The sequence below is a fragment of the Pseudogymnoascus verrucosus genome (genome assembly GCF_001662655.1).
Source record: "Pseudogymnoascus verrucosus strain UAMH 10579 unplaced genomic scaffold scaffold_8, whole genome shotgun sequence".
Taxonomy (NCBI): domain Eukaryota; kingdom Fungi; phylum Ascomycota; class Leotiomycetes; order Thelebolales; family Thelebolaceae; genus Pseudogymnoascus; species Pseudogymnoascus verrucosus.
The window spans coordinates 204,939-221,717 of record NW_017263659.1 but is presented as its reverse complement, the minus strand read 5'-3'; the positions used below and the strand labels follow the sequence as shown (position 1 = coordinate 221,717).

The 16,779-nt window shown below is 49.0% G+C and overlaps 7 protein-coding genes across 7 annotated transcripts; 3 read left to right on the top strand and 4 right to left on the bottom strand.

Annotated features, from left to right (window-relative positions):
* Nucleotides 1-5: 5 nt before the first annotated feature.
* REV3 (DNA polymerase zeta) lies at nt 6-5,569 on the bottom strand. The gene is made up of 2 exons (XM_018272107.2): nt 5,282-5,569; nt 6-5,227 (listed from the first exon to the last, which is right to left on the bottom strand). Exons 1-2 carry the CDS (start codon nt 5,514-5,516, stop codon nt 216-218), a joined length of 5,247 nt encoding a protein of 1,748 aa, XP_018132949.1. The 5' UTR covers nt 5,517-5,569; the 3' UTR covers nt 6-215.
* Nucleotides 5,570-5,702: 133 nt separating this feature from the next.
* Nucleotides 5,703-7,607, top strand: SLU7 (mRNA splicing protein). Its single transcript, XM_018272106.2, has one exon. The coding sequence runs from the start codon at nt 5,747-5,749 to the stop codon at nt 7,169-7,171; it is 1,425 nt and encodes a 474-aa protein (XP_018132950.1). The 5' UTR covers nt 5,703-5,746; the 3' UTR covers nt 7,172-7,607.
* On the bottom strand, nt 7,594-8,508 carry RPS9 (40S ribosomal protein S9; the record flags this gene model as incomplete). Its single annotated transcript, XM_018272105.2, has 4 exons — nt 7,594-8,148; nt 8,201-8,299; nt 8,374-8,430; nt 8,501-8,508. The coding sequence occupies 4 exons, from the start codon at nt 8,506-8,508 to the stop codon at nt 7,734-7,736; spliced, it is 579 nt and encodes a 192-aa protein (XP_018132957.1). The 3' UTR covers nt 7,594-7,733.
* Nucleotides 8,509-8,614: 106 nt separating this feature from the next.
* On the top strand, nt 8,615-9,757 carry RPL21A (ribosomal protein L21A). The gene is made up of 4 exons (XM_018272104.2): nt 8,615-8,835; nt 8,892-8,977; nt 9,060-9,368; nt 9,421-9,757. Exons 1-4 carry the CDS (start codon nt 8,770-8,772, stop codon nt 9,440-9,442), a joined length of 483 nt encoding a protein of 160 aa, XP_018132958.1. The 5' UTR covers nt 8,615-8,769; the 3' UTR covers nt 9,443-9,757.
* On the bottom strand, nt 9,647-12,184 carry NTA1_2 (Carbon-nitrogen hydrolase). The gene is made up of 5 exons (XM_018272103.2): nt 11,702-12,184; nt 11,472-11,628; nt 11,242-11,411; nt 11,149-11,161; nt 9,647-11,101 (listed from the first exon to the last, which is right to left on the bottom strand). Exons 1-5 carry the CDS (start codon nt 11,835-11,837, stop codon nt 10,003-10,005), a joined length of 1,575 nt encoding a protein of 524 aa, XP_018132955.1. The 5' UTR covers nt 11,838-12,184; the 3' UTR covers nt 9,647-10,002.
* Nucleotides 12,185-12,321: 137 nt separating this feature from the next.
* Nucleotides 12,322-14,101, top strand: VE01_02594 (uncharacterized protein). Its single transcript, XM_018272102.2, has 4 exons — nt 12,322-13,266; nt 13,427-13,482; nt 13,588-13,735; nt 13,841-14,101. Exons 1-4 carry the CDS (start codon nt 12,844-12,846, stop codon nt 14,084-14,086), a joined length of 873 nt encoding a protein of 290 aa, XP_018132956.2. The 5' UTR covers nt 12,322-12,843; the 3' UTR covers nt 14,087-14,101.
* An 846-nt stretch (nt 14,102-14,947) lies between these two features.
* On the bottom strand, nt 14,948-15,681 carry SUI1 (Eukaryotic translation initiation factor eIF-1; the record flags this gene model as incomplete). Its single annotated transcript, XM_018272101.1, has 5 exons — nt 14,948-14,962; nt 15,027-15,160; nt 15,241-15,333; nt 15,455-15,529; nt 15,654-15,681. The coding sequence occupies 5 exons, from the start codon at nt 15,679-15,681 to the stop codon at nt 14,948-14,950; spliced, it is 345 nt and encodes a 114-aa protein (XP_018132953.1).
* Nucleotides 15,682-16,779: the final 1,098 nt, after the last annotated feature.

Here is a 16,779-nt window from a genome sequence, read left to right as displayed (position 1 = left end):
AAATTGGGGAGGCTGTGTGTATTATGATTAAATTACAAGAAGTATCCCAAGTTATATAATTTAACTCGAAAGGTGCGCTACATATCAGCTGGGCATAACTTCGCAGTACTATTATTACTGGCCCTGTAGTCTCAGAATGTTGGCGGGGTTGTTAATGCCAAGATAAACTGTGAGAGTGCACATTTGGCTTGAGGGCCTTGCACGTATGTATCAAATTACCATTCCAGGTCTTCATGGCCGCCACTATCTCCTTGCAGTCTCTCCATCAGACGCCCAGCAACTTTCCGCTCTGTCGTAAGCCTCGCCTTTTCTTTCACTCGCGAATAAAACACCGGGCAATCTTTGCTGTCGCAAATAACCTCATCAGTCCAGGATATATTGGAGCAGCTTCGGCAGACTCTTTCCAGTTCCTGATACTTCCTTTCCATAGCGGTTAGCCTGGTCTGCAAAGCCAATATAGATGATGGGCGATTTCCAAGGCATGTTGGGCAGATACCAGTGTTGGATTCGAGCTTGTCTCGACAAACGAGACACGACGACGACTTCATGTATGATTCCAATGTCTTTTTATTGAATGGAACATCCGCTGGCTGGCCGGTCAGTTGCGGGCCGAAATCTACGCGCCGGACCCGTTGGACCTTGGGCATTTCGTCGTACCAACTGCGAACGTTCGCACCCACAAGGCTGAATATTCGCTCCAATGGAGGAATCAAGTTTTTTGAAATGTAGTACTCGGAGTCAAGCTCATTGTGGTCGCTTTGTAGTAACGTCTCGGGAGCGACGCATCGATCAATTAGTCTTGCGCCTGGCGCTCCAGTAATGACTACGTATGGAACTCGCTCACCATGCTGGGGCTCAACTCTGTGGTCTTCCAACATGCGTTTTATACTGATAAGTGCACCAGGCGGCGGAGGCCCTTTATCGCTATAAGTTCCAAGTCTCACTTCTTTCGCGAAGCAAAAATCCTGGATTGACACTGAGCCTGTCATTATCTTCTCGCACTGTGCTTGAAAGTAGCTTTTAACTTGACTGAGATCAGCAGACCGGAAAAGAATCTTCAACGCCTTCTCTTCGATTTTTTGTTCAGCTGGAGTGCCATCACGTCTAACGGTTTCAATTCCTTTGGCATCGAATTTCGGTTCCTGTTGGTCCTTTTTCTCATATTGAAAGCCGACGTATCGCTTCTTTGCCAGAAGCACACAGGGAAGATATACTTTCTCAAATTTCAGCTTAACTGGTCGAGGGTTCATGTTTGTAACCCTTTCCGCAATCTCATTCCCAATGTCAAATGCTTGGTCCTTGGTTCTTCCTTTGAGGTAGATGAAGATGCTATCCGTATCTCCATAGACAACTTCTGCGCCCCAACGCTTGACCGAGTGTACGAGGGCAATCGCCTTCTCCAGCGTCTCGCGTGCAGTCTGGACAATACTATCTGCAATTTCCACACAGGGCATGCGGCCTGAAAAAGACGCCGATGTGTAGCCGTAAGTAACGTTGGCTATTAACTTCAGCGCTAGTTGCCTATTGTTTAAAAGTTTTTGAGTGGTTTTGTCGTTCACGTCAAATTTCATCCCACTCTTAACCATGACTCGGGTCTCGAGGATTTCTCCCAGCATCTTTGCGAGCAGAGATTTTCGAATTTCGGGTTTGGTGTACATCATCCCATTTGGAGAGATATTGATGAAGTCCTTCAACAACTCCAGCAACCGATCTTGTCGCTTATATTCGGTGAAGCCCATTTTTCCAGTCCCGCCACGCCAGTTCACAATTCGCCCCAGGAATGTCGAATAGCAATAATTGTAGGCGATCATCACACTTGGATACAAGCTCTGGAAGTCTAGCACCAGTAACGGGCTGGTATAAAAGGCGCTCTGAGGCTCCATAACCAGTGGAAGACACTCCAATGCATTTTGTGCACCAACTTGTTTTCGGCTGGGAGACACTAATACGAAATTTTCTGGTTTAGCAATTCGGAACATAAGAGATTCCACCTTGAATTGCGAGCCTCTTGAAAGCACAGAAAAAAAATCCACGCCCAACAAACGTGCTTGCTCACTGGTCCTTGTAATAAGTTCATTTTGGTCCAATATTGCGAGGTTAAGCTGCACCCGACGCAAATAATACTCAATGACCTTCGCTAGGTCTGCGAATTTTCCACTGGTGTACCACATAGTTAAATCTCGCCAGGCATAGTGGGGAATTCGGCGATGTAGCAGGTGGAATACCACATTCTCCATGGTGTATTGCAGCAGGTTGAGTTCATTCCGCATGGCTCGCCATATGTTTATCATGTGACGTCCTGTCACTGAGATCGCAGAGGTATGCCTAGATCCCCATTTATCGCTGTCTTTTTCGGAATACCCACGAGAGTGTGTGCGCATGCGAGAAAGCTCTTCACAGAGATCATACTCATACTTCAACTTTGCTCGTTCAACCAAGTAGCCCCATGAGCAATTGTGAACTTCATAGCCCGTGAGAATATCCGGGTCATTCGTTCTTACAATTTCGACGATTCGAACGAGGAGGTCAAGCTCCGATGACTCTTCGTTAACTTGTATTGGAGTTTGTTTTGCTATGTTCCTCGCCGTTTGGCCATCCTCTGACACAGCAACGATTCCTGCATGGCTAACTCCGCCAGTTCCGAGATTATCAGGATGCTCTTCACCCAACTGAAGATTCCAAAACACGCACTGTATTTCATCTTCTTGTGGATTCGGGGCTAAATTTCCCCGGGTATTGATATGAACTTCGAGACTCATTACACTCATATACTGCACACTGTTTTGCATGGTTGATGTTTTATGTGGCTGGTTATATTGAAACCCGTGCTTATTCGTCTGTGTCGGGCCCTCAATTTGTGAGTGGGAACTGTTTTCAGGTTTCGTGCCAGGTTGTCCGCTTGACTTCAGGGCTCTTGACTTTGCTTTCGCCAAGATCTCCCTACGTTCCCAATCCGCTACATCGTTAAATGCTGGCGGTGGCCTTCCAATTTCCCAAACTCGTAGTCTGCACCGTCGCTGCCGATGTTCATATACATGGTTTTCACTTAGTTTGTTATGTACAATTGCAGGCTTTTCCCCTAAACTAGCAGCCGAGCTACCTGTTTTGTCGAAATCTGGAAGAAACGGGACAGTCAAACTCTCAAGCTTAAACTCTTTGCCTGCCCATTCTGTAGGTCGCTCGGGTACATCTAGCTCATTGCCATAGTAAGGATCTTGATATATGACAGGTGGATGGAGGCTTGGGATGACTGTTTCTTTCAAGGGCGGTGATTTGGCGAAAGCCGCGACAGGTTTACTTTGAGCGACCCAGTTTGTGTTCCTTAAGTCCCAAGTTATACTTGATACAAGCTTAAGTTGTTGCTCACTAGGGGATGCAATGCGATGTGCTTCTGATTCGAGTTGGGTTTGTATTGAACGGGATGTAACGGCGAGCAGATTTTTGTTTTCATTAAAGGAAGTATCTCCTTGGTCTTGTGAAGAACGGTACTGTGAACGCCTAAACACCGTGTCTATTTCTTGTTGATTTATGGGCTCTGAATTTGGAAGAGGCTGGGGGTCCAGTTTACCACTGTCGACATTGCGGTGCACCAGTCTTTTGCCCTGGTTCAGAGTATGAGAAAGGCCATTGACAGTTGGCAACATCGGTAAGTTATGCTGATCTCTTTCCGAAGGTATGTTGCCCAATTTTCTGATATTGCAGCTTCCATTTTTTGCCATGATATCATACCCTGAAAGTGCTTGGTGGTTAACTATAGGGCGCGATTCAGCAGCTGAGGACGTCGATTGGATCGGCGCAATAGCAGAGTCGAATTTAGAACGTTTGTTGTACCCTTCATCAGAGGGGATGAGAGACGTTGATCGCTTAAGACTTGTTGTCTTGCTTCCTCCCAGTGGCGTTGCCACCTTCATATCTCGGAGCAGGTCTTCAGCCGTAGCGTTTGAAGAAGCAAGCTCTAGAGCAGAAGTAGGGGTCGCCTCTCTTCTAGGCTCATAAATCCGTGCCTTTATGGGATGCTCTCTATCGTCCGGTTCTATAGGCGAAGATAGATCCTCAGATTTGAGCACCCTTGGCGAATTGTTCAGTGGCACAGAGTCGTGGTCAACTGTACGCTCGGCTTTGAAACCGCTAGTCGCCACGATGGGTGGTGAGATAATATTATCCTTTTTCTCCTGCGACTGTTCAATGTCACATAGGAGGCCGTCATCTGAATCATATGGGAACTCATTATCATCGGATATGTTGAAGATGCAGTTCTCGTCGACTTCGATATCCCCAGCTATGAAGTCTTCCTTTGGAAGTACTGGAAGTTTCTCGGGCAGCAGGCCAAGAATTGGACCAAGATTTTCGGGATAGAGGTCTTCCACAGATTGGAAAGTAGTATTAATATCATCCTCGTCCGGCTTTGGCTTAATGTATGTGTCGAAGGATATATTGCATCCATCGCTCTTGGCTCGTTCTTCCTGTATCCTGGTATGTACCAGCTCCATGTACTCTTCCTCGTGCACCCACCGCCCTTTCTGAGAGCTTCGGGGACCAGCAGACATTGAGATTAAAACTTCAGGGGGGAATGTGTTGCTTCCAGGTTCTGCAACTTTCATTTTGGCTTTGCGACGCTTGGTTTCATCTCTCCACAATTCCGACATGCTGTGGACCAGCTTTTGATCCGGTGGAAGCGGATTTGACCGCTCAATGAAATCATGATGGAGCGGTCTCTGGGAAATTTCCTGCCTATTAAGAATGTCTTGGACCAGGATATCCACCTCGAGAGAGCAATGGCTTGCCCTCGGGAGCTTGGCTTCGCTTGTCACAAACTCGGCAGGAATAGAACGATCGTGCCAGAGGTGTGATAGCTTATCTAGCTCCTCATACTTTGGAACTGGCCCTCTAAAGTATACCTGTCGGCTGTCGATATAGCCGCAACCATATAGGTTGTAGTCAGTCATCCATTGCATGATAAATTGCAAATGCGCTTCATAGGGTTGGAACACTCGTTTCATAATAGCACCTTGCCTGAGGAGGTCGGCAAGACGAGTCATAACCACTGGGTCTAAGGCATAGATTTTGAGGTAATACTGATATCCAACATGATAACCGTAAAATGGAACACCTTTTACCAGCGTTATACGAGCAATAAACCTTGTTCTGCGGTCATACGCGCCCCTGCGATAACTCACAGCAAGTGCGTGATCAATCGAAAGGTGGAGTCTGTGGATGTAGGCACCAACTAATATCACAATAAGACTTTATCCTAGCTTATCCAGGGCGGCTGAGGACTTACCTTCATCAGATGTAATCTGGTCATTATAGTCAATGTAGAGATATGGGAATGCGCCATGTATATGGGCACAAACGTTTTGGCCTGTTTCGGTAGTCCCGAAGACTCTGATGACAGGCACTTTTGGTTCACTGGTGATCTCAGAAGGGGCCACATCACGGCGGAGTTGAGGGTCAAATCGAGTTGGGAACGCTTGATAATGGTCAATACAGTTCAGTCGCACCCTGAACAGATCCATCCCGAGAACCTCGCAACGAGGTTATCAAGTTATAAGTCCATACTTGAACTGGGCTCTGTAGTATTGAATGTGCTTGTGTGGCGCGACGCGTTCGTCCTTATCAATTGAAACTCGAAATCACGTGCTGATAAGTACCGATTATATCCCAGGTCGGACGCCCATATGATCCTTGAGGCGACAAATACACGACGAGGCAGTTTGAACCCAGACTCAGACATATCTCCTTAAAAATGCCACCTGCCGGAACTCAGCCACTTAAGCCTCCGGCGCCATCCGCTGCTTCGAAAGAAGCCAACGAATATATCCCGTCTTTCATCTCCAAAAAGCCATTCTACATTGGGGAAGATGACCAGAACGACTACCTCGAACACCAGCGGCTACAGAAGGCGCAATCCGACCAGTCAAAGTGGTATGATAGAGGCAAAAAGCTAGGCCCTGCGGCGACAAAGTTTAGGAAGGGTGCATGCGAGAACTGCGGGTCTATAACACATAAGACGAAGGAGTGCCTTAGTCGGCCAAGGGCGAAAGGCGCAAAGTGGACAGGGCTCGACATCCAAGCCGATGAAGTTATACAAGATGTCAATCTGGGTTGGGATGCAAAGCGAGATCGTTGGAATGGATATGACTCGAAGGAGTATAAGACGGTTATCGAGGAATATGCCCAGTTAGAAGAGTTGAGGACGAAATCCGTGGCAAATGAAGCAGCAGACGAAGGAGAAACTGGAGCTGATGACGGCGCAAAGTACGCGGAGGAATCCGACATGGGAAGGCACCAAAGCACATCGACGAGACAGTTGCGCATTCGAGAGGATACCGCAAAATATTTACTGAACCTCGATTTAGACTCTGCAAAATATGACCCTAAGACAAGGTCCATGGTGGATAGTGGAGCAACAGCAGATACTGCCGCTGCACTCGTGGCAGAGGAAGGGTTTATGAGATCATCTGGCGACGCTGCGGAGTTTGAGAAGGCACAGAAATATGCCTGGGAGTCTCAAGAAAAGGCTGGCGATACAAAGCAGCATCTCCAAGCAAACCCCACCTCTGGCGAATATTATAGGAGAAAGGAGCGTGAAGAGGCTGAGAAGAAGCGATTGCTTCAAAAGAAGATGCTAGAGGAGAAGTACGGTGCTTCAGGAAGTACTGTACCCGAAGGCCTTCGCGACACTGCTGTTACCGAGTCCGAAAGATTTGTTGAGTACGACGAAACCGGCGCACTTAAAGGGGCACCGAAAGCAGTAGCAAAATCAAAATATGCGGAAGATGTTTTAATTAATAACCATGCTGCTGTATGGGGTAGCTGGTGGTCAAATTTCAAATGGGGCTATGCTTGTTGTCATTCAATAGTCAAGAATAGCTACTGCACAGGCGAAGCAGGGAAGGCGGCGTTCCACGAAGCAGATCATCTTCGTACTGGCGGGGCTCTTGAAAGAGAAGCTGCGCCCTTGAAAATAACCGGCCGGCCGGAACGCGCTGAGTCGGAAGCGGAAGCATCAGCCAACAAGGACCCAGCAAGCCAAGATGCTACGAAGAAGCGCACATTGGAGGAGATGAAAGGCGATGTGACAGAAGAGGATATGGACGAGTATCGGCGGAAACGGGCAGCTCCAAACGACCCCATGGCTCACCTACTAGGCAAGGATAAGCTTTTGTAATTTAAATGCCGGGGTGTAATTCTGGATATATTTAGCGTCAGTCGTTGAGGAGTGCCATGGTGAGCTGTTCGGAGTCTAAGAAGCCCACCCAGGAATAAAATGCAATCTGAAAGGCGCTCTTATCAGTGTATATTAGATAAGTGTTTCGCTCTATTTGTGAACCATATCACAGTTGTATGAAGCAGGAACAGTTGGAGCAGCTGGTGATTGGGATTAGTAAATAGAAAAATGTTAATATGACCGCCAAAAACATGTAGGTGGTCTGCAAATGCAGCAATGAATTTATACGTTTACACCAGAACAATCCCGTCATAAAGCTGATCATGGTCACCCACCATATTGGTCTACGCCGCCAGGTGGTCTACTGGCGTTGTATGGAAAATCACTTGAGATATAAAAGGTCAGAAGCTATTTAGGCTGACCATGGAAAACGTGGAATTTTGATGAAGCCTTCGTTGGATATTTTGCTAACTCCTCGAACTGATATTACAGTCGATTCCAGATGAGCAGTGCCTAAAGTTCCGCGCAATGGCTAAAACCCACATATAACATGAGTCTTGATTTACTCCTCATCCTCCTCAGCATCATCTCCACCGTTCTTCTCCTCCGCAGCCTTCGCCTTCTTGCGACGGACACGGCCAGGGCGGCCACCGCCGAATGGCGAGTTCAAAGCGAAATCGATGTGCTTCTGGGAGTCGAGGCGGACAACGAAAGATGGAACGTTGACGATTTGCTTGCCAACACGGATGTGTCTTTGGCGGATGAGAACACGGGCGTGGTGAATGGACTTGGCAAGGCCAAGCTTGTAGACGCAAGTCTGAAGACGGCGCTCCAGGAAATCCTCGACCTTAAGGGCCAAAACGTAATCGAGCTTCATGCGGGACTCGTCGAGGACACCGACGCGAACGAGACGGCGAATCAGAGCGTTACCCTCGAAAAGGCGCTTTGGGTCCTTCTCGTCCAAGGTCAAAAGTTGACTATCGCGATGAATTAGCTTCCAGTATAATTATCGTTGTAGTATGCACGTACCGGGCAGCACGACGGATCTTCGAGAGGGTGAGCAGCACGCGCCACACCTCGCGCTTGTTGCGCAGACCATACTCTCCAACGGTCTTCAATTCGGAGTCACTGAAACGGGGTCAGTCGATTGACAAACGACATGAACAGAGCACGCTCATGTTCAGTGGCCGGAGTGTACATACAGACGAGCAGACTCGAAAGGACGCCTTGGGACCTTGTAGGTCTTCGAGTACGAGCGTCTATTGTTCCATGTCAGCTTCAGATCTTTATGGCAATCTGGGAATGATTGAGGCAAGCAAGAGAACTTACGGCGCCATTTTGCTGTTTGTCGAAGAAAAAGTTGGTTGACACTTCTCAATTCACGTTCGCTCTGGGATTGTTGAACGTTCGTAGAAATTGGTGGATCCTCGCTTAATTGAGTGTGCGATTTTAGTGGCCCTAACCCGTTCGGGCTAAGACCCAGGGTTTTCGCCCACCCAAAGAGTCTTGTGAATTCGAGAAACAGCATCACCAACGGTTCCAGCGACAGCGACAATTCCGACCAAACCCACGACAACCCCTTCAGTAACGCCGTCAAAATGGGTCATCCAGCTGGTCTTAGAGCTGGCACGCGCTATGCGTTCAGCCGTGACTTCAAGAAGAAGGTGCGATTCAACAGCTCGATAAATATAGAACGATGCGATACTAATATTCTGGCCAGGGAATGATCAAGCTGTCCACATACTTGAGACAATACAAAGTCGGAGACATCGTGGATATCAAGGCCAACGGTGCTGTTCAAAAGGGGTGAGTGGCATTGGCATTCGGGGGAACAATATGGGCCAGAGGGACCGTACAGGGCGAGAATTTGTTTCTAACTCACAAATAGTATGCCACACAAGGTTTACCACGGAAAGACCGGTGTTGTGTACAACGTTACCAAGAGCGCCGTCGGAGTTATCATCTACAAGAAGGTCAAGCACCGTTATATCGAGAAGCGCGTCAACCTGCGCATCGAGCATGTGTCTCTTTCCCGTTCGAGAGAAGAGTTCGTCCGCCGCGTCAAGGCCAACGCCGAGCTCAAGAAGAAGTCAAAGGCCGACGGCACCCACGTCCACTTGAAGAGGCAGCCGGCGATGCCCCGTGAGGCAAGGACGATTTCATGCAAGGACAACATCCCAGAAACTGTCGTCCCAGTGTATGTCAATCTCTTTTGGGACTTGTTTCTTCAAATGTCTAACTATTTCCAGTGCCTACGAGACGTTTATTTAGTTACATTGCGTCGTCGACTCGGTTATACTTGGGTTTTGCTTGGGGTCTGTGGTAGGTCTGGGGTCATTTGCATTGCATGGGACGAAATGACTGAGCCATACCATAAAGGAATAAGAGCCCGGTTACTTGAGGCACAGAACTATGCTACGTGACATGCATATGTGAGATCATTAAATAAAAAAGTTAAAGCATGCGAGGATGGAAGTGATGCATCATTGATTCCTGGACGGCTACGGGAGACTCCTAAGGCAGGGAAGCCTGTCTCGTTCTACTATTCATACGTTCCACCTCCACCACAAAACAAAGCCCCTAGAGCAACTATTGCTTGGAAATCAATAATGAAAGTATTCTCCTTGTAGTGATAAATTCCTTGTTACCCTTCCCCAGCCCGTACGAGATCAAGAACCATGTCAATGCAGCCCCTGTAAACCCTTACCACATTGTGCTATTTGGCGTACCAAACTAATACTCCATGCTCCAAACTCATCATTAGAGGATCAGCATGCAAAAGGCTGGCATCAGATGCAAATAATGTCCCGCTGTGTCGTAAATAACCAATATCACCACCCAGTACTCTTGGGCCGTAGGCCAATCTCGGATGCTACGGGAGGGACCAGACTTTCTGTGCCTTCATGGTCACTGCCTGAAATGATATCCATAGCATGGCTCGAAGAATTCAGCGCCTGTCCAGGTACAGGCCCTCTGGTCATCTCGACGCCTCCCATCCCATTCCTGCTGGTTGCACGTTTCGTCTGTAGTTCCACGCCTGCAAGATCATGCGTGTATAGCGCTTGCTCTTGGTGCACCGCCTGTCGTGTTCTACTCGCATTGCGTGATTTCGGGCTTGAGGGGCGTTCAAAGCGATCAGCTTCAGGAGAAGGTGTCGAGCTATCTTTGCGGTTTATGCCGTTCACGGCGGATTTGAGGGCCTGATAGGTCTCATCTTTACTCGACTTCAAGATTTGTGACCCATCTGGCATATTTTCTGCTGCTGTCGATTTCAATGGATGCCTATCTACTGGTTTCGTTGGGTTGGAGCCGAAGAAAACGTGAGCGGAAAGAGGTTCGACTGGCGACATTGAAATACCCCCTGCAAGAATCTCGTCAATGCTGGGTTGAATGTCCTCGGGTTCTATCAGTGGATCGAAGGAGCTCTGAATTCCTTTGGACGCACGTGAGTCACAGGACTCGTTCCGGTGTTCACCAAGCATGCTGGTCCCTCCACTCAGTGGTCCAGCTGGCCCTCTGGTGCGTGCTGGAATAGAGGGATCACTAACAAGCTTTGCTTGTGGTCTATTGGAAGTATCGACCACAAGAAGCTCACGTTCTCCACGGCCAAGGACACCATATAGTTTTACCTCGCCACTTTGAATCCCAAGAACAGCGCTAGTACCAGCGTATACAGCATCGCCTTCGACACCGGTGCGATTCGCTAGCACTATAATAATCTCGCCATCGTCCTCGCACCGGATTAGGGGCTCTAGCCTCGCCACCCAGTATGCAAGTGTTTCCATGTCCGGCTCTTTCGGGGTTCTGCTGTATGATCTTGCATCTTCTCTTGTTACCCAGGCCATGGCGATAATAGCAATGTTAGCTTGCCGGTGTAAAATGTGATACGCAAATTCCCAAGCGCTCCATGGTGCTTCAAACTTATAAGGACTGTAAATGTGTTAGGAGAATCGACGTGTCTTAACTTCTCAACTTACTTCAGATCCATGCCTGGTTTAAACATAGTTAGCACATATATTCATAAACAGCTTCTTAGAACTCACGTTCAAATGATTTGGTTGGCCACTTACATATCCCCATAGCGACGTTCCCAAGTCCTTCAACCACGCCATCATAAAATCCATCAGGTCCTTCTAACGCCCATGTTTCATCTGTATAATACAGGAACGACTTCCTATAGTTTGCGATTGTTTCCCCTTCCTTGTTCACTGTAATTGCAGAGCTGTAGTATTCTGGAGACCTGAGTGAGTGACGGTTAGTCAAATTGTTACGGTTGGTTTCTAACACTCGAATAACTTACGCTGGCCATTTTGGTGTTATGTCCACCTTCTCTGGGTATCCAACAGTCACCACACAGTCGTATTTTAAGGCTGTTGTCCTTGCCCATAGAGAACTAATGCCAGCTGCTGTCGGTTCAAGGAAGGGGGCTATATCTTTTAATGATTTAAAGTTATAGCCTATAAACAGTCAGTTTATAATCAAGTAGGCTCAATCCGCAAGGCTGAAATATAGAAGAGAACGTTGACTAACCGGAGAACGCTAACTCTGGCAACACGAGAAGGTCGATATTCTTTGGGTTCGCCTTGCTTAAGACAGCATCTGCTCGATTGAGGTTTTGGTCGACATCTCCAAGCTGAGGCGCAAATTGTAGACAAGCGATCCGCATTGTCGTTGGCTCGTGAATACTCGAAGTGGTTCAACTCCAGACAGATCTAAACTGATTTAGAAGGACAATAGTACACCCACCCGCCTATGACGCCGTATATTCTAAATAGAGCATATAAGGTCGCTAAAATCAAAGGCAGGCAAAGACAAGTAGGATATAGTTGTAGAGACGAAACTGAATTCAAATGTATGGCGGGGACAACGCCGGCGCGAGACGCAGAGGGGGTGGTGTCGCAGTTGTGGGCGTTGGGTTAGTTAATAGAAGGCCTAACATCCGCACACCAACTCGCTTATGTACCTATCCATGGTGGTCGCAGTTCAGTTCAGTCGAGTGGCTGGCAATTAAAGGCCTACGAAAGCAAAGGATACCGAGGGGCTGGTTACGCGGGGGTTCACCAACCGGCGGGTAGGAGAACCTCACCATAGAGGGCCGGAAGATGAGACCCAGACTAATTAAGGGCCATAACAATATAACCCCGATTCTGAAAGAAATACAGCTAATATACTAACTCTAGCAGCTTCATATCCAGCTTCACAAGCCGATGGCAACTAAAAGTTACTGTAACAATTTATCTGGCTCTCTATTTGCGTTGACAGGGGTGCAATCGCCAGCGCTTAGGAGGGTGATGTGACATAGCATTCTCCACAGATGTAACTGGCGCGCTGCAACATGACTGGCTGCCGCGCAGTGCGGTCTGGCGCGTGTACAACCATCTGTTCACTAACTCTCAATTCCCAATGCTCAATTAAAATGCAACTGACACACATGACCAGGATCCTATGGTTTAACTGACCTTTGTGAAATTTACGCAACGCATTTCACGATTCTGCCACTCCCCCAAAAGAAATCACTGTGTCAACGGTCTAGTACAGACTGACAACAGAACACAAACGTCAACCCAACCTCCAGCACCTTGGAACCACCTCCCTACCATCCTCCCACCAACACCTAAACCTGCAATGCGGCAGCACATGCCGTAATCCCCAACCCTCTGGCGCCGCATCATATGCCTTTCCCCTCGCGCCCCTCCCCGCCCATCACTCAACCGCCCACCACGCCCACACCCCCCTACTCGAACCACGCCGCCGCCGGCCTCCCCCTCTCCACCACCACCAGCAGCAAACCCCCCCACCAACCCTCGAAACAAAAACCAACCGCCCCCACCAGCCGGCAGGACCCCCGTCAGGACACCCGCCGCCGATCAGTCCTCCACCCCTCCATCGCCGTCCTCCTAGGCGTGAACACACACTGGCATATCCCGCTCCTCATCTGTCGCGGGCTCAGTACCCTCCCGGCAGCATGGTGGGGGCTGAGATGTCTGTTGACGTTTGTGGGGGAGGTGATGGTTGAAGGGGAGGAGGGAGAGGGGGGGGTTTGGAGCGTGGAGAGGAGGTTTAGAGTTACGGAGGTGTTTTTGGCGTTACTTTGGGTGAGTGATTTCCTGTCCTGAGAGATATGTGGTGGTGTGAGGGAGGTGGGGAAGGACGTTGGAGATGGGTGCTGTTGGTGCGGGTTGCATATGCAACTGCGGGAGGCCGTGGGCTCACCGTTTGTTGGATGGACAGGAAGCTAACAGTTTGCGATTACAGTGTGGTGCATCAGCTTACCTATCGTTCTTTTTCACGGACTGCCTCATGTCGCGTTGGTACGTCCCTTCCCCTCCATTCTCTCCCTTTCCCCCTTCCACTTCCCCCCTTCCCGCCTCCCCCATCCTGGCCTCTCGTTCCTAGCTAACTTTTACCCCCCGCAGGCTCGTCCACTACACCCCCCAAGCAACCCTCGTCCGCCTCCTCACGATTAACTCTATAAACGCCTACATAACATCATGGGTCCTCTATCTCTCCGGCGGGAGTGAAGACCCACGGCAGCTGTTGCCGGCTTGGATAAGCATTGCCAGCGTACGTCTCGATTATACCCTCCCCCACCTCCCCTTCTCTCCATAACCACCGTTCCCCTCCCCCCTCCCCCCTCCCCCCAAGAACACCCAAGCTAACCCCCCCAAGACCCTAACAGTAGCCTACCACACCACCCAACGGCACATCAACATCCGCCGCGAAACCCGCGAGACAATCTCCATCTTCTCCCTCGCCTCCTTTGCCAGCATGGCCCTTCTGCTCATCCAACTGCACCTCTCGCGGGTGAATACCATGCCTGTCCCGCCGATATTCCAGTTATTGGGACGGGCGTGGGAGGTGGGGAAGAAGGTTGTTAGACGGACGGGGCTTGGGCCGGTGGGGAGGGAGTTATAGGACCTGGTACTGGGGGGGGGTGAGGGGAGAAAGGGAGAGGGGAGAAAGGGGGGAGGGGAGGGGAGGAGGGGGAGGAGAGGGGTGTATATACGCAGTGTATTCGTTGCAGTTGTTGTGGTGGTGATCTGCGTGCGACTAGACAAAGATATGGTTGAGAAGCAACGCTTGGGATTTGGGTGCGACTTTGGGACGATTAGCGAAATTCTTGTATTCTGGGAGCATTATGTTTGGGCTCTTAGACAGTTTTTGAGGAGGAGAGGTTGGGAGGGGATATGAATGAATAAGAAGACGGCATTCACAGTCTCAGCTAGAGAAGAGGACTTTCGGAAATTTTGAGGGGAAGGGGGTGGCGAATAATTAATAATAAATTCACAGTCACAGCCACAGTCAGCGACAGTCACGTTCAAGAGTCATCAGGCACAGTCAAAATAGTGAAACCATATTGTATATTGCCAAACCATCACCAGGTTCTCGTCATCAATCGAGGGGGGCGGCAGTCTCAAACCTCGCAAATGGTTCGCCCGAATGGTCTCCAGTGAGGGTACATCTTTGCAGAAGCAAAAAAGCAAAAGAAGTAATATAAAGAGGTCGTCGACAATCAAGCAATCAATCAGAAACCAAATTCAGCTCTCTAATCTCGAAGCTTTCAGCCAGTAAGTTATGCCATTTCTTGGGTATTCTCTTTCAATAAAGAATACGGGTATCATCCAACGCCTCCCAATCGAACCCAAACGTTAAACGACGGATCAAGCCTCCAGACTTGTCTGGAAGCAGGCAAGAAGTAACCATGGGGTGGGCTAGCGGTACTTCCGTCGTCGATCTTCGCAACGAGGGGACAGAGAGGGGTTGGGATATATGGGCTTAGAAACCGTGGACCTTTTTGATATGTTAGTATTTGAGTGGCAAATATGTGGGGAAATCTGGTAAAGTTGAAGCTTACCTTGATGGTCTTGACATCAAGCTCCAGCCCTTCCTTCTTGTCGGTGAGGAATTCCTGCACATCCTTGCGCTGGTCTCCCTGGAGCTGGATCACCTCTCCCATCTCATTGTCCGTGACAATGGTGCCATTGCAAGCTAGTGATAATGTTAGCCCAACGTCCCAAGTCACGCCACGGCGGGGTAAAATCGTCGAGGAGGAACGAGTGGCAACTCACCGAACTTCTTCTTGATGACCTTGAGGATCTTCTTCTGGTCAAACTTCTTGGGCAATCCCTGAACTGTAGTCAGAGTTTTACGACCATTGCGCTCTGTGGCAAACGGATGTCAGCATATTGTCCCCGATGATGCGGACAGCGGGGTTTTCTTGGCTTGTGCGACCACCGGTGGCGTCGGCGAACAGCTCAAGAGAAAGGAAGGTGAGGGACGTACGCTGAATACGAATGTGAATGTAATTCTGCGACTGTTTGGTCTCTCCTGTGTCTTCGTCTGCCTCGGCGAAGGGGTCTGCATGAAGGTTAGCCCTATTCTTTTCAGAGACATCTGCACGACGAGTGGCGGTTTCTGGAATAAAACAACTCGAGGCCGAGTCGTGATATGGAAAGCACTCATCGATGCAAGTATAACTCACCAAAGGTCTTGAGATTTTCGATTGACATAAACTCGAGTGTTCCTGGGTAGCCTTGGGTTGGTGTCTTGGTGGTGGGGTTGTCAAGTGTGTGGTTTTGATGTAAGTTGTTTTTGCACAGAGACGAAGACTTTCTTTATGAAGAGATAAAGAGTTGTTGTAACTGTTTAAGTAGAGTAGAGGTGAGTGGTTTGGTATGTGAATGTGAATGTGAATGCGTTGGGGACCGATCGTGGGGTGTTGTAGAGGAAGAAGGAAGAGTAATACAGGTTGAAGGAAGATGGAGGAGGCGCGGGGCTTTGTGCAAGAACCGGTGCCTCAGTAGAAGCCCCCACTAAACCCTGTTGAGGTTAGCGACTGCCTTTTTCGGGATGAGTCGTATTGATCACGTGAGAGCTGAATGATTGATACAACCAACAAGCCAACTACGAAAGTGGTGGAAGGGCTGGAAGTGAGATGTACCACAGCATTATGTATTGTTAGTGTATGTAGTGTACGTATTTTGGTGTAAGACCTACAGCAACAAGACCAACAAAAAGCAACGAGAGCAACATAGAGCAACGATTAGAGACAATAAGCAACATCAAGCATGTTAGGAGACTACTCGGCGGGAATCTAGTCCACTTCCCCAACCCTCCCTAACCCTGCACATACAGTAGAAATTGCGCCTTATCGCAAGCTATCTTTCCCAAATCACCGCCAGTGTGGACAAGTCGAGTACAAGCCTCATCTTCCCGAAGGAATGATACGACTGTGACAAGTAGTCATGTGTGATGCTTAGTAATGGCGTCGAACCACTCATGGGAGGCGATTAGCGATTGCCACAAGGACCTGGCCCGATGACAGGTTCGCCACGGAGCGCATTACAAGTAGAAGTACATGTAACTTGTCTTTTGAGGCTGCGCAGGTGTGAATACAAGCTTTCATGATTCACGAGGCTCTGGTTAGGCTTTGAAAGATCGGACTGGCCGATTCTTTATGGTGTGAAATATAGGGCTGGATGTGAGGACCCCTAATATGATCGTAGAAGTTGGTGACGTCGAGGAACCGTGTCTCGTGATGAAGTGCCTGGTTGGGAAGTGAGTGCCTTGAAGTGACTGCCCTGACCCACGTTAAGCTGAGTGTCCAC